Below are 22,212 nucleotides of genomic sequence, written 5' to 3'. Positions count from 1 at the left end.
TCACCAACAACCAATCCAATCGTTAACTACCCATCCAGCAATTACGCCCTCTCTCTCTCTCTCTCTCTCTCTCTCTCTCTCTCTCACACACACATACACACACACACACACACACATTGTCAAATGGAACTCCATAACTCCTCCATACTATATTTTTTTATTGTTTGATTAACATAATTGTCAGCAAATCAAGAAATTCAGTGGTTTATAGTTTGAATAAATTTTAAAAGATTATGATTATTATTATTATTATTGTATGCTGGAGGTAAACCCTCTTTTAAACATGTTTTATTAAATGTAATTGCTGCCTCAGCTGTGTTAATTTTATAAAGGTTCTTTTCTATTTTTCTAATTATTTTTTTCTCATTGTTGCTTAAACTGGTGAGCAACGCACGAAGGTTGAGAAGAACTTTTATAGAATTAACGCAACTGAGGCAGCAATTATTTTTAATAAAACATTATTATTGTTATTATATCTTAAATTCCAACCTTAGCATGAGTTGCCACAACGCACTTTCCATGGGTTATTTTCCAAAAGTAAATTAGTGATATTCCTTGACCAGGAATTCGTTCAGGCAGCATCAGATAATAATAATAGAGAAACACTTCCACTGTCATGTATTGTGTACTTATATTTAAAAATAAATCTATACAGATAGCTTTGGGGAATTGTTCGATTTATTTTTCTACTGTGAGTATTTTTTCTTAATAATAATAGTAATAATCCTACTATAATGGCCGTTATGTCTGCCCGTCCGTCTGTCATTCAATCACGGCCAAACGGCTGGTCCGATGGGCATGAAACTTGGCAGGGTTATAGTGGGGACACCTAAGATGGTTTATAATGAGGTTCATCCTACCCCCCACCCCCTTAATTTGCTAGTAATAGCAATAATAATAATAATAGTTGACACCAAATTCCTCCAGTGTCAACGAAATCTTGAAATAAAAAAAAGCAGTGGATTTTGAGCGTAATGATTACAACTTTCTATTCCTCCCCCCACCCCCTTGCTTATAATTCTCAGTCGAATAATAGGACGATTATAAGACAGGATGAAGAAAAAATATAGAAGACTAAACAAAGTTTCCCGATGTTGTACTTGTTTTCAAAGGACTCGCCTCGTGGCTGTCCAAGTGCTGTATCTTTGTATTTTGGACTGGTACAGGAAACTCATGAGTGAACTACAAGTAATGACTGACCTCCATAACTGAAATCTTATCCGTGTGGAATTTTTGCTTACCTTTACGGAATTTAATTGAAAACAGAATTTAGGCCAAAGGGACCTTTGAATTTGAGGTCATTTGGCGCTGAAAGGGAAATTGGCAGTAGAAGGTATGAAAGGTATAACAGGAGGAAAATTAAGCAATTGGATAAGTAAGCGTCAATAACAACAATTAAGCACTTGGATAAATAAGTGCATTATGCCTCCGGGAGATTAGAATTGAGAAAATGGACATGGAAATTTATGCATACAGATTACTGAGAGAACAAGACTTCCCCTTCCCTTTCTTCCTTCTGTCTCCCGTCCCTCCTCCCAATCCCCTTCCCTCCCTTCGCCCTCCCCTTCCCCTCCCCTCTCCCATACCCTTCCCTTCCCCTCACCCCTTTCCCCTACCCTTCCCTTTCCCCTTCCCCCTCTCTAAATTTTCGACGTGAAGTGACCCAGGTGGTCTAGCATTCAAGTAAATCGGGAGTTTGAAAGACCTCCGAACGACAGGGTCACATGACAATGAAGTCAGTCATTCTGAAAATGGGAGAGAATTGAGTGATTGAGCGAGAACAGCCGAGTGAGAGTAGAAAGAACGGTGGAATTGCCCTTTCCATTGTGGGTGATGAGAGACATTGATGGGGGCCATCTTTTTGTGGGGGGAAATGCGACCCCATATTTTTTGGTTAAGAGTGGTGGTTAAAGAGGAAATTTGGAGGAGTCGGTTAGCTTGCTTACGTCATTCAATTTCTGTCATATCTCTTACATCAGTTTTCCTGTCATATCTAAGTCTTCTGCAAAATTACCTCTGATCTGTTGAGTATTCGATGGTTTTTAGAGCTACGTTTGGATCTTGACTGACTATTTGTTAATTTACTCTCTCTCTCTCTCTCTCTCTCTCTCTCTCTCTCTCTCTCTCTCTCTCTGTAGTAGCCATCTTGCTTGGTGAGACGTTCCCGCGTGAAATCAGATTAATCAACAGATATCACAAGTTTAACATACGACTAGAATTTGAGAAATATCTAGAAGTGTTCGTGAACTATCGGTGATAAGATTAGTGTGAAAATAGTAGGATAAAGCGTCTTCTAAGTTAGTTTATCAAGTGTAATACTGTAAATCAGAACAAGATGGCAGTAAGTTCCAACTGCGGGAAGAGATGGCGTAATTTAGCGTGTTTAGCAGATTCGCAATACGATGAGGTAGCAGGAAGGGAACTGGCATTTCTCATCTATGAAATCAGCAACAGTCCTAACCAAAAAGATACAAAAGCATTCATAGATATATTAGAAGGATATAATCCTTCAAACTGGAACAAATCTAATGAAAACATCTTGAAAATAATTGAAGAAGTTCCAAATAAAATCCAAGTGGTCAAGAGACTCATAAAGAAAATATACATAAACCAACATATTCCGACAAAGAAAATGAATAAGGTGAATCTTGTGAATATCCTAATTGACGCATTAGGAAAAAGAATGCCAAAAGCATGCAAACTGTGTAAGGTTTGGTATAGCATAGTCAATCCACAAAACCTAATCAGAAAATGTGCTGCATGCAACATTCCGACCCATCCACAGTGTGCTGAGGTAATACAAGATATGAGAAAAGATACAAAAATTTTTTGTTCAACATGTCTATCATGGATAGACAATGTTATTAAATCAAGATTGAATGTACAAATAGTTGAGGATGAAGAAGAAGAGAAGGAGGAAGAAGAAGAAGAAGAAGAAGAAGAAGGAAAACGGAAGAGAAGTAAACAAAAATGAAATGACAGAAAAAAATAAGGAAAACAAAGAACAAGATAAAAAGTATGGATGCAGAGATACTCATTGATACTACATATGAGGCAATAAAGCAGCATACCTACGAAGAAATAAATTACGATATGGCAACAGAAAAGCAAATCCCGAAGAGGCTCTACCCAGATCTACACAATGACGGGAAAGAGGAAAAAATAGACAAGAAAGACAAAATCTGCAACCTTTTGAAAAGAGGGAATTGCAGATTTGGAGAAAGATGTTACTACAAACATCCTAAGGTATGTCACAACTATGAAATATATGGTAAATGTGCATACCTAGATGGATATGGGGATGATTGCAGAGATCTGATCCAAAAATATGCAAAAACCTAAAAGAAGGAAAAGGATGTAAGTTCGACAAAAAATGCAAATATATGCACCCTGTAGCCATGAATCATAATCAAATAAATAACCAACCAAGTAATAAAATCCAAAATAAGAAAGAAACAAATAAAGAGAGAAATCAAGAATATCAGGTAAAAGAGAAAAGCAAACCACCAATGAGATATGCAGAGATGTCAGCAAAAAATTTCAATGCATCAGCTCCAAAATTCTACTCAAGGGATAATAACTGTATTTATTATGCAAGAGGATATTGCAGAAACGGAGAAAATTTGCAGATTCAGACACAAAATGAATAATTATGATGAAGGAAGATCAAATATTATGGAAAAGTTGGATTTTTTAATGTCAGAATTTCTGGAAATGAAAAAAAGAACAACATACCAGAACAGGAAAGAGACATGGGAAAATCCTTATTACTACCAATATTAAATGAAGGAGAAAACACGCAAACCATCATAGTGATGAATGCGCAGGGTTTAGTTACGAGTAACTCAAAAAGAAAAATAGAGTACTTAGAAGAACTAACCCAAATTGAAAAGAAAATAGATATAATGAATATAAGTGAAACCTGGTATTCCCAAGAGACTGGGAATGATGATCAAATAAAAGGGTTCCAAACTTATAGATCAGATAGAAAAAATAGGAATCAAGGGGGAACCGCAATATATGGGAAAGACAAAAAACAAGGAAAAATATATGAGAAATATAGTAACTCAGAATGTGAACTAATAGCGGTAGAATTTGAATCTGAAAAATTAATGAAACATAGTAATATATAGACCTCCTAATACTAAAGAGTTTGTTTGACTTAATTAATTGAAAAATTGGATGATATATGTAGAAATCACAAGGACTGGACTATTCTCCTATCTGGTGACTTCAACTTTCCTTTCTGAATAGAATGGAAAGAACGAATAGGAGATTGTGGATGTACTTATACATATAAAAAAGAGAGTAATAGTAGTGCAGAAGATAAGAGGCAATTCGAAAAGCTATTAGATATGCTACTAGAATACAACATTCAACAAATAAATCACCTGCCAACAAGAAAGGAAAATACTTTAGACCTAGTATTTGTGAACGAGGTGAATTATGTTAAAGAAATAATAGTTTATAATGCGAGTATTTCAGACCATAATGTCATAGAATTAACAGTTCATTCCAAAGCAAGTGAAAACAGAGATAAGCAAGAAATGAAAAAGTGGGAAGGATATGGAAAATACAACTTCTACAGTAAAAAATATAAAATGGTCAGAAATAAATGAAGAATTAAACAAAGAATGGGATAACATTTTCGTAAGCGATGACATAAGGGTAAATACGGAGATATTATATAAAATATTAGAGAAAATAGTGGATAAATATATACCGAAGAAGAAAAGTAAACATCATTCATGCATACCAAGAGACAGAAGGATCTTGTTCCAGAAAATCAGAAAGTGGAAAAAAGGTCTTGCAAAAGAAAAAAATGCATGGAAAGTTATAGAACTAAAAAGTAAGATAGAAAATGCAGAACAAAAGATTATACAATCAAAAGAAAATGAAAAACGGGAATTGGAAGAAAAAATCCTATTAAATATCAAGCAAAACCCCAAACTATTATACTCATATGCGAAGAAGATGAATAAAAGAAGAATAGAAATAGGCCCTCTGAGAATTGAAGGGAGATTAACGAATGAAAAAAGGAAATTTGCAACATACTGGCAGAACGATATAAGAGAGAATTCACCCCTAGAATAGATAATGAAGATAATGATATAGAAGTAAGGGACGAAAATAGTGAATATTTAGCTGACATAGAAATTAATGAAGCTGATATTGTGCAGGCAATTAATGAAATTAAAAATGGAGCTGCTGCAGGGCCTGATGGAATCCCTGCTATTTTGTTAAAGAAAGTAGTTCATTCTATCGCAAAGCCACTTGCAATATTATTAAGACAAAGTGTAGATACAGGCAAGATTTATGATGAGCACTTAAATTAGCATATATCACCCCTACTTTCAAAAATGGATCAAGACTTGAGGCAAGTAATTATAGGCCTGTGAGTCTAACATCACATATTATGAAAGTGTATGAAAGGGTAATGAAGAAAAATATTATGAAACATTTAATCAAAAATAATTTGTTTAATATAGGACACACGGTTCGTACCCGGAAAAAGTACACAAACCCAACTGTTAGTCCACCGTGAGAACATATTCAAAAATATGAAAAGCGGAAATGAAACAGATGTGGTTTATCTAGACTTTGCAAAAGCTTTTGACAAAGTAGACCATAATATATTAGCAAAGAAAATTAGAAAACACAATATCGTAGATAAAATAGAAAGATGGTTAAAAGAATTTTTACACAACAGAAAACAGATAGTTATTGCAAACGATGAGAAATCGGATGAAACCAAGGTAATATCCGGTGTGCCACAAGGTACGGTGTTAGCTGCAATACTGTTTGTTATTATGATTGAAGACATAGACAGTAATGTTAAGGATTCGGTAGTGAGTAGTTTCGCTGATGACACAAGAATAAGTAGAGAAATTACTTGTGATGAAGATAGGAACGCTCTACAAAGAGACCTTAACAAAGTATATGATTGGGCCGAGGAGGAAAATAGGATGGTATTTAACTCTGATAAATTTGAATCAATAAATTATGGAGACAGAGAAGGAAAGCTATATGCATATAGGGGACCTAATAATGAGACAATCACAAATAAGGAAGCAGTTAAAGACCTTGGTGTGATGATGAATAGGAACATGTTATGCAATGATCAAATAGCAATTCTTTTGGCAAAATGTAAAGCAAAAATGGGAATGTTGTTACGGCACTTCAAAACAAGAAAAGCTGAACACATGATTATGCTTTATAAAACATATGTTCGTAGTCCACTTGAATATTGCAATATGATATGGTACCCACACTATCAAAAGGATATTGAACAAATAGAGAGTGTACAAAGGTCCTTTACAGCTAGAATAGAAGAAGTTAAGGACCTTGACTACTGGGAAAGACTACAATCATTAAAATTATATAGTCTAGAAAGGAGAAGAGAACGCTACATGATAATTCAGGCATGGAAACAGATAGAAGGAATAACAGAAAATATCATGGAACTAAAAATATCAGAAAGAGCAAGCAGAGGTAGATTAATAGTGCCCAAAACAATACCAGGAAAAATAAGGAAAGCACACAGGACATTAATCCACTACGCACCAGCATCGATAATGCAGCGTCTATTCAATGCGTTGCCAGCTCATCTGAGGAATATATCAGGAGTGAGCGTAGATGTGTTTAAGAATAAGCTCGACAAATATCTAAACTGCATCCCAGACCATCCAAGATTGGAAGATGCAAAATATACCGGAAGATGTACTAGCAACTCTCTGGTAGACATTAGAGGTGCCTCACACTGAGGGACCTGGGGCAACCCGAACGAACTGTAAGGTCTGTAAGGTCTGTAAGGTCTCTCAGCAATTATTCAAATGTCCCACGGGCTTAGTTTTCTCATATATTTCTCTAATCTTGTTTATTTTAACTTCGTTACTCTTCATCATTTTTGTAATTCTAACCTTAGTGTTTAATAAAAAGAATATTTGATAATGTAAGTTGATATTTTGACATGAAATTTCAGCAGGTTTTTGGAAGTTTTTTTTTTTTTTTTTTTTTTTTACTGATATATGCGAGAAAACCATTGTGAATTTCATCTTCCAGTGATGGTAATATCTTGGAAAATATTTGCATGGTTGAAAATAATAATAATAATAATAATAATAATAATAATAATAATAATCTAATAATAATAATAATCATAATCAATAATAATAATAATAATAATAATAAACATCTTTGATTTTTTTTTTGAATTAATAACTAATAATAATAATAATAATAATAATAATAATAATAATAATAATTAATAATATAATAATAAATAAAAAAATCCTCATAGTAGCACGAGTCTTCAAATGGAGAAACAAATCCACAGTTATGTAAATGTACATATATTTCAGTTTAAAAAACAGCTGTTTTAAACTGAAATATATGTACATTTACATAACTGTGGATTTGTTTATCCAATAATAATAATAATAATAATAATAATAATGATAATAATACTTCTTGTCCCTCAAGGTTATAATTTCTTGCATGTGCTGAATATTGATAAAAACCTTGCCCTCGAGAGCTTCACTCCTGATGATAGTGATAAGTTTCTAGTGAAGTGAATACTCGATCAGTAACCTTAAGGACTCCTATTCCCAGGACTCCATTCACCGTTGTCTCTCTCTCGGCAGATGAGTCTCCTGACGGAACTCAGGGAGGTGGTACGACTGGAGGACCAAGTCAAATTCGATTCCGCCGTCTTCCGCCACGAACCGATGCCACAGGAGAAGGTGAGGAGACGGCCATAGAGCACAAGGGCACAAGGGCACCCCCACCCACACATCGTCATGATTTTAGGGGACTTTGGAGGGAGACGCGCGTCTCGGGGGTGCGCCAGGGAGTGTGAAAGAAGCCTGAGAGAGAGTCTTGTGTGTGTCTGGGTCTTGTCAGAGGGCAGGTCGTCTTCAGCGTGAAGTTATTGTCTGGGTAACGCCCCCCCACCCATCCCATCAGTATGCTTTTTTTTTTAAGGGGGGTGTGTCCGGGCCGGTATCCCATCCCGTCAGTATTGCTGTGAGGAAGAGAGGGACCATCTCAGTTCTATGAGTATTGTTTCTGTAGGGGTAATGTCCCCATCCCGTCAGTATTTAGTAGGTGTACAGGTCTTTTTACCCAAGCCGTCACTATTGCGTAGGGGATGTGGGATGCCCCATCACATTTAGTATTGTGGTAGGGGTGTCCTCAAGATTTCAGTATTGTAAGGATCGTACCCATCTCGTCTGTGGCTCATACTAGTATGTCGAGCCAAACCCATTTCGCCAGCATTGTGTGTGGAGGGAAGCCCCGTTCCAACAATATTGTGTGTGGGGGAAACTCCATTCAAACAGTATTCGTGTGTGGGGGAGACACTCCATCTCATCAGTATTATGTGTGAGGTATCCCCCATCCCTTCAGTATTGTATTGGGGCTGTGAAAAAGTGAAGTAGACATGGGATTTGACAGTCGTCCTGTTAGATGGATGGAATCGTTCTCAGTCTCACCTCAGCAGCGTCGTGGAAAGAGTTGCAGTTGTGATGCATTTTATAAAGTTTGGTTCCCCTCGAAAAGTGTAAAGGAAAACTCCAGCACCGCTATGTAGATCTCGTACATTTTTTTCTTTTTTTTTTTTTTTAGGCAGAGTTACGTGATCTGCTGTCATGAGCTTTCCAGTGGAACCTTCTTGAAAAGGAAATAGTGACTGTTTCTCTTTTAATTTTATTTATTTATTTATTTTTTTATTTATTTATTACCTGTTGCTGAGTTTGAACTGTGACGTGCTTAGAATGACTGCAACAGTTATTTCGGAGTGGTAAAAGAGTGGTTACAAATGTTTTTTATGGAGTGAATTAGAAAAAGCTATGAACAGGTGTGACTTTTCAAAAGAGAACTTAACTTGTTCAAATGAAGTGGAACAAATAATTGTGTTGGTCCCCTTTAACATAAGATAAAAAAAAAAAAACTTTGAGACGAGGAGCCAGTTTCATAGATCATAACTCATCAAAAATGCTTGTTCGATTTTTTTTAACTAAGTAAGCAAGTGATCGTTAATCAAGATTCGAGTTATCCAGTATCGTGCTGAATGGAAAATTCTTTGAAGCAAATATTTCCAAAAGTTTTTCACATTTCCAGACTTAAAATAAAGCTTGGGTAAATATAATTGATAGGTTTGTGAGTTTCAGCTTGTTGATTGATTATGTTCGTCAGTAATGCGGCGTATGAATGAATGACGAAACGATGATCCCCCAGAAGTAGACCTATATATTTTAAAAGAATGTGTTTTACATTTCACCCGGTTTGAAATTATCAATCCAGAGAACAAAATCATAAACTAAAACCATAGAAAATTAAGGGTGGTGATGATGATGCATAAATAACTACGAAAACAAAGATTAATCTACCTATTCAACTTCTTTTCGAGAATTTCCTGTTAGTTAGCCAAGCACATCAAGCAACTATTGCAAGAATGTGATTTTGCTGACTATACCGTCTATTTTAAGTACTGTTGTGATTGCGTCAGGCACTGTTACACAACATGTGTGTGATAAATAGTCAGAGCACTGTCAGTATTGTACGTGCACTTGCACTTCCGTGAGGTAGGAAAGCACACATTTTAAACCAGAGAGAATTTAGTGTATATCTGGTAGCCGAGAGGACAGAGTTCAGGGGGCGCTGGTTAGTACAGAAAACGGATTTATTCCGATTTGTTCGTTGTCTAACAATATGTATTTGTGATTTATGCTATAGAAAATTATATTGAGTGAGAGGATAATTTCAGTTCAATTCGTCAATATACAAGTAACGCTCTAATAACAGTCTGGGGAAGGCTTTTTAATTTTTTTAATAGAATGTCATTTGTTTTGGTATCCCTTGTAAACACGAAAAATGGAGTTGGCAAGTTATAGAAAACGTACGCAAATATTTCGATGGTATACTTAAGTAAACTTTAACTTTAATCTTACGATGTGGACATTAATGGAATAAGTCTTAACTGAGCTTTTGCAGCAGAGAGCTTGAAGGAATTTAGCTAGGTATAACTATAATATGCTGGAAATAAGAAGCGTTTCAATGTCTTTTTAATTGCTTTAATGCTGGCTACACGTCTGTGGTATCGAAAACAGGCTGGTCTTTTGAGCTAGGCCGTATCATAATTCCCGCTTTGAGATGGACAGTTCTTTGAAGTTGCAAAGGCATTATGACCCTCCCTTCTGATGGATTAAAGTGTCCATATAATGGATGCGCTGTGGATAAAGGTACCTTAATATTTTACGTACCGTGCAAGAACTGTGACTTACCCCAGGAAATCGACCTACTAGATGACACTTGTGGTATTATTTTACAAGTTGGCCATAATTACGGAAATCATATCAAGAGTAGAATAGGTGCAGTGATATGGTTGTGTTGACAAAATCCTGACTTGTCTGTTGACTATGTGGTGCTATTAGTTAATCATTCATTTGTTTTCGTTGGGCTTTCGGCCAGTGCTGCCATCTATGGAGCAGTTGTTGTTACAGTTTGGTATCGTACTTTTTAAACGACGATTGAAAAGCTCCCTTTTGGACCAGGAGGGATTTTACTCTCAGATCCCTCCGTCATGTCATAGATAATAATCATATATACGATTTTCTTATCTCAGTCGATCATTAAACAATAATTTACCGTTCAAAATCTGTTCTTGCTTCAGTCGTAATTATTGAGACGGCGGACAGAGGGCAGCACATTCGAGCAGACACAACTTTTGAAAGAAAAGTGATATAGCGCCATACGTCAGCAAACAAAGGCTACGGTAATTGCGTCGTAATGATATCGCTGTAACTATTTAGAAATGATATTAGTCGTTATGGGCAACTTCTAAATACTTGCCTAAGTCATCACACATGAAACAAGCTGTAGCCTAGTCTTTCATTGAAGTGAATCACAGCTATGCAATAAGAGAGAGCGAGAGAAAGAAAGCTGTTCACCTTATGAACCTGTTGCCAACCGAACAGCGTAAATGAAATGCCACTATATATATATGTATGCGACATTACTGCCATTGAATTCTTCCATTTTTTAAAATCTTTTAACGATAGCTCTATTTTACCTGCTAAGGCTTCTATGTACTACTACTCTCTTACGCTGCATCTATAGACGTTATCAAATGTGAGGCCGTGTATACTTCGTGTAGGCGCATGCGTGCTAACAATGCCATTTTTTTTTTCTTTTTTGTGAACGTCATCGAGATGGACAGATTAATAATGTTCTGTCTCTTGAGAATATGGAGAAAATAGAACATATTTTTGTAGGATCAGCAGAAGCAGATGGAAGAGGATGGTCACGTACGAAAAACCTAATGAGAAAGAAAATTAAACCTAATAAGGAAGACCATGTTCATTGAGTTGATAATCATACTGTATTTACACGATCATCTTTTTAATGGAGGATGGTTCACCGATAAATGAGAACATAATATGGACTAAAATTCAAGATGTGTTTATTAAGGAGCGAGTAAGTTTGTTCAATAAAGTGCATTATATATATATATATATATATATATATATATATATATATATATATATATATATATATATATATATGAAAGCCTCATCAAAATAATAGGGAAAAATATACACCGGTTAAAATTGAAGCCCGCTGTCCTTTCAAAAATAAATAAATAATTAAAAAAACATATGCGTACAACTATTTATTTTACTTTGCTTACTGAAGTGAAGACACTATTGGCAGATTAAATAGATACACAAAATATACAATTCCAGTTTGACTTCGCATTCCAGTTTTGCATTCTGGAATCCAGTCGTGGAATCGTAGCTTATACAGATTCCAGTCAGCGATGCATTATGTGTATATAATCTTATACAGTTTCCAAATGTGAGTTGAATCGAAGCATTCAATTATACAGTATTCCGAATCAGGTATTCTTCCAGTTTTGTTGTGGAATTCCATCTCGGAATCGCAACAGTCCAGTCCTGGATCATTACAGCCCAGTTTCTAATTTGATCAGAACCGAAGGAAAATAGAAAAGTTATAGAAAAAAGGGGCGTGTCAGCCTGACCTCAAAGGTTACCCCACACATGCATCCTGAAGATGGAAGGCGGATTCTTTTAAAAAAGAAAATAGATCACTCAGTCCCGGTACAGTAATTACAGAACTGTATCTCCATATCAGTCATTTATTCATTCCAGTTTTGCGCTGAAACTGAATCTTTGAACCCCTACAGACAAGGTGGTTCCTGCTGAAGAAAGAGAGGTTAATATAGATTAAAGACCGTGGTGCTATACGTAAAAATGTCCATTGTACATAGGTTCTAAATAAATGACATTGTCCTAAGCGGAATCCTGCAGGAGTATCCGAATCCTTTTATTATTATCTTGTAACACTCGCTTGGTGCTAAGGAGGAAAAAGGGTAGAGTCTTAAGCTGATTACTTAGATAAGGCGTCGAGAAGATTCTTGTAGGAGATAAGATTCATACTTCGATTCGGCGTGCGTGAGAAAGGAAGAGAGAGAGAGAGTGTGATTGAGAATGGGAGAGAAAGCAAAAGAGAGAGAGAGAGAGAGAGAGGTTTCATTGTTCATTGTACATTATGTTAATGTTAAGACATAAGGAGTTGGTCTCGTTGGGGACTTTTGTAAAAAAAAATCTCAAGGTAGAGGTCAAGATTGGGTCTTTAAAAAAAATGAAGGGCGCTTTTGAATTTAGGTTAGCGGGGCTAAACTTATGGCCAAAATCTTTTACAAACATTCTAAATTAGGTCTTAGTGTTGGGCCAGTAGATAGAAGAGAGAGATAGAAAGTGTATTTTGACATGGTTTAATTTGACCCTTTTTGGTGTTGTGTGTCGTTAGTAGCCAATGAGATTTTAAAATTTGTGATTTTCTAAGTTCAGTATTAGGTACAGAAGCAAACATATCTTCCCCACTTCTTGTGACGTTGTCTGCAAATGGCAAAACGAGACTTACGCCTCTTTGGGCTAAGTATTCCTCATTTAAGATCAGCTGTCTAATTTGTATGTACTTAAGAAGATGTAGTGAGGTGCCTGTTTTGGCAGGAAATTGAGCTTACCAGTCCTGCACCTCCTGGAGCAGTGTTGTCGAACTCACTCACTCTGTTAGTTTTCCAGGCCTTATTGTGAGCTATTGCTGCTCACATCAGGTTTCTGAGGTCTGCATCAACATTTTTATGATTGGTTTTTGGGGGTGAAGTTCCCAGCTCCGTGAAATATAGTTCTGATTTTAAAGTACATCTTTGATTCACCATATATTTATTGAGATGCCTCGGGGCAAGTAGTTCGCTGGTTAGTTGGAATCACAGTACTTCTATTCCAGTTAGTCTCCAAGTGAATGGTGCCAGTTATAACTGAGAAGCCATTCATGTTTTGAGTGAAATTCCAGAAATGGAAAACTTGATCGAACATCTAGAGCTGGATTCATCAGGCATCGTTTGTTGTAAGTTAGAGACTTCTCAAAGGCTACGAAGCTCTCGGAGAAGTTGCGCTACAGTTATCTGACTCGTTAATGAAGGAAAGTGACAAGTGAGAGAAAGTGAGATATAGATGGGTAGAGAAGGGGGGAAAAAGGTAGAAAAAATTCATTATTTTCTGTTCTTAGAGTTTTCGTTCGTATCTAAGATAGGGATGCGTGTTCAAAAAAAATATGGTTTTACTGTATATATATATAATATATATATATATATATATATATATAATATATATATATATATATATATATATATATATATATTATATATATATATATATATATATATATATATATTATATACATATATATATTATATATATATATATATATATATATATATATATATATATATATATATATATTTGTGTGTTTATATATTAAAGCTTTTGTATAAGTTGATATTGGCAACAAAATGCGATGTGGATACTGATTATAAGTGTATGAGGAATTAGGTATTGAAAAGCAATTTGTTTAGGAAGTCCAACAGTCGAGGGATGTTTCTACTAGTTCTTGGAGCGAGAGAGAGAGAGAGAGTGTGTGTGTATCATTTGGACCTCAGATGAGAGGGCCAACTAGGTAGTAAGAATGAAAAGAAATGGTTATAGAGAGAAAATACATTTTTTGCGACGATTGGTAACAAGCAAAATGAAAAAAGTTCGTGATAGTTTGAAGTGAAGGTACGCGATGTTAAAAGGAACTGCCTGAGGGCAGAAAATATTATCATTATTATTATTATTATCATATGAGTGTGTCTGCGCATATGTGTATCTGTTGCCACGTGTCTGTGTATGTATTACTGCACACCCATTTGTGAGGACGTACACGTGAATAGGTACGCATAAATGTGTTCCCATGTGAGAGAGACTCTCTTAGGCGCCTGAAAAAAGATTTTAGAAGAACGGGAATATTTCACAGTAGGTCTTTCTCTTCTAGATAAGTCAAGGATCCGACGAAAGAGACTCGGCAAGAAAAAAGTGATGAAAATAGAAAAAAAAGTGTGAAATTGTGTTATGTCACGAATAATGCTGTTCTTACAATGTCTGGTGAAAGAAAGCTTAGCTTGTAAGTCAAAGACTATAATGAATATCTGCTCGCATAAAAAATAAAGATAGGGAAATGTTATCCATAGAAAACTGACATTTTTTATACATTTTTGGTAACTTGAGTAATTGTGCTCTTGATCTGTAGGGATTGTGATAATTAACACTGCCTCTGACTGCCAGTATTTTGTCAGTGTTTTGATGTCGAGTTAGTTTTTCTTTTTCTTTTTTTCTTTCCTTTCCATACTCAAGGACACCAGTGCCCTGTTCGTGGACACCAAAGACTATTTTGGTGTCCCATTCAAAGGCAGCAACTATTCATTTGGCTTCTTTCTTCGGGAACTCAGTGAGGACATAAAAAGTTTTTCTCTTCACGTTCCTTTATGCATTTCAGTAATATTTTCTGTATATAATTGTACAATTGCCGATTCGTTTTAGATACTTTGGCATTTTAGCATGCGGTTTATAGAGGTTTTTTCCTCCCTTTCTTTTGCAAAAATAAAGAAATGGACGAAACAGAAGAGGCATTGGTGTCCTTGAAGCACTGCAGTATTGGATTTGTCATTTCTGTTGGAGTGAAAGTGAGATACTGTCGTGTCCTGCTTAGTGTTCTCCTGAGTTGTTTATATGACGAAGATTAGCTTAATCCTTGGCCGCACTTTTGTACATAATAATAATAATATATAAATATATATATTTAACCTCTCAAGAGTGTATATTGTGTGTTAATCAGTGTATAAACAACTGAAAAAAGCAGATGATCCACATTTCAGGTAGCTTTTAATTAAAGGAAAGAGAGAAGAAAAAAAGGGCTCGCCACCTTTTATCTTGCTTTCTCTTCACCTTTTTGTAATGTTAGGCTTGACCCTTCTTTCCTCAGGAAGGGGCAAGCAAGGACGAACACGTGCAGAGTGAATGTGACTCACAAAGTAGCGTTTATTGGTAAACAGACACAAAAATAAACACGTTAACATATTACGACAAATACCTACCTCACGGGTGTAACCCTGTTTCCTGCTACACTTGTATAACACATAGTAGTTGCATATCTGTAAGTCATCGTTTTCTCCACTACCCGTTTTCTCCACCACCCATTTTCTTCACTACCCATTTTCTTGACTACTCTTTTTCTCCACCACCCATTCAACACTCAGACACCTCACAAGCCAGGCCCCCGTTTTCTGTGTCTGTCTAAAAGCCTCAGATATCATGTTGTTTGCTCCTAAGGCAGTCCGTACATCAGATACCACACAATAAGTCCCTGTTTCTTGCGTCACCTATACACAAATACTTAACGAGCGAGTCACCATCTCTTGTGTCACTATGGATATTGTTTTACCTTTATAGTTAATCTTGTTGGAAAAAGTCTCTCTTGCCTGTGTTTTGATTTATTTCATCTAAGTTGGATAAGAGTTTTGGATCGTTCCTAGAAAGTGACCCCCGCCCCTGCTGGTTTTAACCTGGTATGTGTTTTAACCTGGTATGTATCCGCCTCTGAGGATAACGACCACTGAAAACCCTTTTGTGGGTTACTGTCTAGGTAAAGATCCAAACTTTTAACACCAATTTCATTTAAATTGGGGTACATATGATTTCTTGGAAGTGAGACCAGGGATGTTCTCCGCTTTGCTCGCGTGGCTCATGTCTTTATCACATTCCTTCCTTCCTGCCCCTCTCAATTCTTTTCAACAACATTTCTCCTCTTTGCTTGACATCATACTAATTTTAGCCATTTTTAAGTTATTCAAAAGGTTATATGTTCTTCATTATACCATAATAGGATAAACGAAATCTATTTGCTCTTGAGTATTACTAAATTTAATTATTTCTCTATTGTTGAAAGCCATACACACACACACACACAGGTAGATAGCTACAAATCACATCTTGATAAATTTGAAACTGCACAGCCTAGCTATAGTTTTATAAAGACTCCTGTATCACTACTTTTTTTTTTTCATATAAGTTGTACCCATACAATTTGCTGATAACCATAATTACCCATCCTCATCCATCTAATATTGGCTGTTTGTAAGGTAAATAGTGCGTTAGTCAGTAAGTGAAGTCTGAAGTTAGGCCTGGTCAAAATGGGCTCCCTCAGGAGACTAGCTTAGAACGGTATATGAGTTGACAGAATGATGAGATTTAAAGTCCTGCTCAAGATGGGTTCATCTGGGACTTGTCCTGGAATTTTTTTTTTTATCTAGACATATCATAGAGTTTAGATTAAGGGATTAAGTGAATGCCTTAATTATATTTTGATATTTCCGGACAGGAGAGTGTATTCGGAGATGGTAGGTAGACTTAGGCTTATGTTGTATTTTTTGTTTGGGCACAACTGCTCAGTATGGTTTGCCCTAAATTGCAAGATTGGCAAAGTGTACTAGTTCTGAGTTAACTTCAGCTTTAACTTTAGGATTCAAAAGAGTCTATCCCAATTTAGTCAGGCCATTAACAAGGATTTATCCCAAGTTAAATACCTGACTACATTTTTCAGTCATCCTAAGCTAGGCAAGTGTAACGTATATAAAGTTGATGGAAGTTATGTTGTCTAGGTTAAACTTACTTCAATTCTTTACACATTACCTTACCAGTCAGTAGTGTGTAAACCAAATGAAAACTGGCCATTAGTACCAGTGACTCAAAATGAGGTCATCTTGATAATATTAAAATCGACTTGCAGGTGTTCATTGTATGATTCAGTATAGAGCAGTGGTTCTCAACGGGGGGTGGGGGGAGTCGTTCCCCCATAGGGGGAATTCCATAGTTTCAGGGGGAGAATTGTAACCACAGATTGGCAGGCTCAAACTGGCTCGAGGACCACACAAAATGCAGTGTGCATCGGTCCGCACTACTCAGAGGTCACGCTGGGCTTTCTCTCCACTAGCTTGAGTGTTTCTTTTAGTATTTTGTTTCATATTAATTGGAATGCACCTTTTGAGGAAGACAATTTTGGAAAGGGGGTGGGGGGGATGACATTTCGAAAGGGTGCAGGGGCTAAAAAAAAAAAAAGTTTTAGAACACTGGCATAGAGCATTACCGAAGTAATAAGGCTAACTAGTAACTAATTGTTTCAAGTTTGCTTAGGATATTAAGTTGAAATTCAGTTGTTAATTAGACGTATAAGTTGATATCAGTTAGGTGAGCTTCTTAAGATGTTAACCAAAACTGGTCTCGGTTATAAAGGTGACCACTTAGGATACACAAGCTCGTTTTAGAATGAATGGAATATATTTTTCTTCTGATGATCAGGTACACTGAAGGGAATTACACAGGGTAATCAAGACATATAATTTCTCGTAAGGTTTCAAGTGTTGTCATTGTTTAGCTTCAAACCGCTGCCATGTTACCATCTTGTACTTGGCTATCAGTCGTTTCATGAAAAAATTTTGTAACACACAAACACACACACACGAGCGCCTCAGTGGCGTGATCGGTATGGCCTTGGCCTGCCACCTCGGTGGCCGCGAGTTCGATTCTCGGGCATTCCACTGAGGCGTTCGAGATGTGCATTTCTGGTGATAGAAGTTCACTCTCGACGTGGTTCGGAAGTCACGTAAAGCCGTTGGTCCCGTTGCTGAGTAACCACTGGTTCCATACGACGTAAAAACACCATATAAACAAGCAAACACACACACAATATATATATATATATATATATATATATATATATATATATATATATATAGATATATATCATATATATATATACATATTATTATTATAATATATCACACACACCACTATAAAGATCGACACTCCCTTCTGTTATACACTCCATTCTTTCCCATTCATAAAATGTCGCCACACTATCACCCATTCACAAAAATTTGCTTACTACAGCTACAACGTTCTACTTCTCGAGTGTTTCCCATTAAGCCTTGCTATGATGTGAAGTTAAAATCATTCACTCCTGTACCTTACCATTTAAGTTAATTCAGTTTGTAAAGTCTTCTTTGAAAATCTCAACCTAATTGGTATTCTCTAACATTAAGGAATCCTAGAATAAATTCAGTCATGAATAATAAAAGCTAATTTACTCTTAATTTTAGATAAGGAAGTCATTTCGCTCTTAAGTGACTATCAGCTCATTTTTTCTTGTCCAATGCTAAGAGGTGATTATGACGTCATCTGTGTCGTCATTGATTACATCATATATGACGTCATCAAGAGTGTGACCTTATTGATTGCATCATGTATTCATTCAAGTGTGACGTTGCTCTTCAGTGATATTAATGCTTGTTTATAAATAACTGAATCTGGTCGTTTACCAAGATCACTTATTCAAGTTAACACCCTTTCAATTTATTAAAATAAATTATAAAAACTAAATAATTTGTCCTAAAAATAAACTTTTAGTAGATAACTGAACCTCTCGAGGTAAGTGATAAATCGCAGATACTGGTAATTAAATACGTCAGCAATAATTTACTTAATTCAGTCAACAATAATTTGATTAATGAAAGGTAATTAAAAAATGACAGAAATAAAGAATTTCGTACATATTAACCACATAAATCAGCAAAAGTTATTCGTATTTGTAATAATATTTCCAAATGAATATATTTTTTAATTGACAATGTCAAGAACTTCAGTAAACAATTTAATCATGAATCATTGTTCAGTCGTTTATGACACAGCTAAAATTTCACGGATTTGATAAATAAGAATTAAAATAAAGGTAAAATAAACAAGACATTGGCGCCGCAGATGACGACATACTCAACCAGGTGTCATGACAACAACAGGTGTTAAGGCAACGTGTGATAAAAAAAAAAAAAAAAAAAAAAACATCTGCACGATCTGTTGAATAGCACGGAATTCATCAGTCATATTTTTTTCAAACTTTTCAAAGCCTCGATCATTTCACATGTATTTTATTTATTTATGTTATTTATTTATTTTATTTTGTATGTGTGTGTGTGTGAGAGAGAGAAAGAGAGAATATTTATGTATTTATTTTGTTTGTTTGTGTGTGTGTGTGTGTGTGAGAGAGAGAGAGAGAGAGAGAGAGAGAGAGAGAGAGAGAATGTTTATGTATTTATTTTGTTTGTTTGAATATGTGTGTGTGTGTTTGTGTGTGTGAGACAGACAGACAGACAAATAGAGTGAGAGAAACCGAATGAGAGAGAGAGAGAGTCAAAGTGTATGTAAAAACCAAAAAGAGTTTGTTTTTGTTAGAGAAAAAGAGAGAGTCAAAGGGTGTGTAAAAAACAAAATTAGTCAAAGGGTGTTGATTTTGTTTGTTTGAGAGAGAGAGAGAGAGAGAGAGAGAGAGAGAGAGAGAGAGAGAGAGAGAGAGAGCAGAGCGCAATATAACAAGAAGCTATACTGGTATCACAGAGACGCCAAGCAAAGAAAAATATTCAAATACAGTTTTGTCATATATCAATTCACTGTAATATTTGCTTATTCTTTCCATGACGAGTTTTGTCAGCATAGCTAGGTTACGCTACCAGAAAACCGTAGGAGACAGAACAATATTTGAAGGTCATACGTAACATTTTGATTTGCTAGATCTGATAGATAAAAGATGGTTTCGGAATACATGGCAATTGATGCTTTTCCTGTCAATTAGGTGTTCCTATTTTCTGGTTTATTCTTTAATATAAAGGGTTTGGGACGCGTAAGTTATCTCGTTCTAAAAATAAAGTAAATCAATAAACGGGTTTGCGCTTTAAAAAAGAAAAATCAGAGTTTCAAGAAAGGAAAATATCTCTTGTTGAAATGAACTCATATAATTACTTATATAGATAGTATATATATATATATAATATAATAAAGTAAATAAATAAACGGGTTTGTTTTCGCTTTAAAATAAAAAATCAGAGTTTTCAAGAAGGAAAATATCTCTTGTTGAAATCATATATATATATTATTATAGTATATATATATATATATATATATATATATGTGTGTGTGTGTGTGTGTGTGTGTGTGTGTGTGTGCGTGTGTGTGTGTGTGTGTGTAGAGAGAGAGAGAATTTATGTTGAAAATTACCAGGTGACAAGGTACGAAAGATAATAAGGAGAGCTTTCAGATTGGTAGGAGAGGCAAATGCAATCCGATTAGTCTGGTAGGTGACAGAAAGAGAGAGAGAGAGAGAGAAAAATAGTAAATTAAAAGTCAAACTGGTCACCATTTGACTGAGAGATTATAAATGGAAAACAAGGTGCATTGTAACTGACATGATTGTGAGACCTAATAAATTGTAAGACAAGGCTGACTTGAGAGAGAGAGAGAGAGACAGTAATGAAAGATGAGGTCTATGGTGACCGACTTGAGAGTGAAAGACAGCAAATGAAAGACAAGGTGTCTGCTGACTGACTTGTTATGAAGAGACATAGTTGAATAGAAGACAAGGTGCCCACATGCTTACTTCTGAGTGAATGTCATTATAAAAGAAAGTATGACTAGCTGACTAGCTTAAGAGTGATAGGCTTAGTAAAGATAAAGATAATAAAAGGCGCCTGCTGACTTTAGAGTAAGGGACATGGTAAATAAAAGGCAATGTTTGCTGACTTGAGAATGAGCAACAGAGTGAAAGACGACAAAATTTTTGATTAACTGACTTGAGAGTGGAAGGTTTACTAAACAAAAGATAAGGAGCCTTTGACTGACTTGAGAGTGAGAGATATAGTAAATAAAAAGGGACTTCTACAGCGTTTGAGAATGATTGGCATCAGTAATGAAGTGCAAAGTTCCTGCTGACTGACAAGAAAGTGCAAGACTAACTGGAGAATAAGTTGCTAAACGAAAGGAACTTTGTCTGCCGACTGACCTGAAATGAGAGGTATAACAAATGAAAGACCAAGTGTCTGTTTATTGACGTGGAAGTAAGAGACAATAAATGAAAGAGATGCTACATCTTCAAGGGCTAATTAGTGTGAAGAGAAAGATATTAGTTAAAAAAGCAACTTGTCTGCAAAGTGACTGATAGAGAGGTAGCAGATTAAAACCAAGGTGTTTGGATTGACTGAATAAGAAACAGATAGAATAATTGAGAGACATATTGTCTGTGTGATGGAGAGAGAGAGAGAGAGAGAGAGAGAGAGAGAGAGAGAATACAAGATTGGAATCATTCCACAGGCGATACCTTTGTCCCAATTCAGAGATTGCAGCGTAAATCTGCTCCAGATTTGTTCATGGGTAACAGTGTCTGCTAGGAAAAGCCCTCGACACAAGGCGTTTATGTAAAAATTGTGTTTTTGTATGATTGCTCTGAGAATGAGACTATTTTGTGAGAATGCCAAATTTTTAATTCAGGAATATCTTTTGTCGCCATGTTTGTTTGTTCTCCCTGTAAGTCCTATCCTGCATCATTTTGTATGTCTTTACATTTACTCTATAAACTGATTTACTTTAATTCACTCAGTTCAACTGAGATAGGCTTTTCCATAGTCCTTTCAGAGAGTAAACCCAACACGGCGACCAAAGATATCTCAACTTGCGCCCATATAAATATTTGTTTGGATTCTTTCAACTAATCCATCTTTTCTCTTTCTTTTCCACATTCATGACGAAACTTTTGAATTCAGTGAGGCACTTGATAATCTACCTGCCGCCGCATTTCAAATCCTATTGCACAATTCAGCAAGAAATTATACGATGAGATGCTATTCACTGATCTTGTTTCTTTTTTTGGCGGGAGAGGAGGATGAGCGAAGAAGCTGCCACGTTCTGATTTCAGAGTCCTTGGAGAGTTGAA

The 22,212-nt window shown here is 35.8% G+C and overlaps 1 protein-coding gene across 1 annotated transcript in view; it reads left to right on the top strand.

Moving 5' to 3' along the window:
* LOC135202977 (uncharacterized) overlaps positions 1-22,212 on the top strand; it is a gene marked incomplete in the record, with an annotated part of 465,217 nt that overhangs the window by 380,374 nt on the left and 62,631 nt on the right. The window contains 1 exon segment of the mRNA XM_064232508.1: positions 7,644-7,742. Coding sequence (XP_064088578.1) covers positions 7,644-7,742 — 99 coding nt within the window.

The sequence above is a fragment of the Macrobrachium nipponense genome, chromosome 33 (genome assembly GCF_015104395.2).
Source record: "Macrobrachium nipponense isolate FS-2020 chromosome 33, ASM1510439v2, whole genome shotgun sequence".
Classification (NCBI taxonomy): Eukaryota; Metazoa; Arthropoda; class Malacostraca; order Decapoda; family Palaemonidae; genus Macrobrachium; species Macrobrachium nipponense.
The sequence above is the reverse complement of the archived record's forward strand: the minus strand, read 5'-3'. Positions and strand labels throughout refer to the sequence as shown.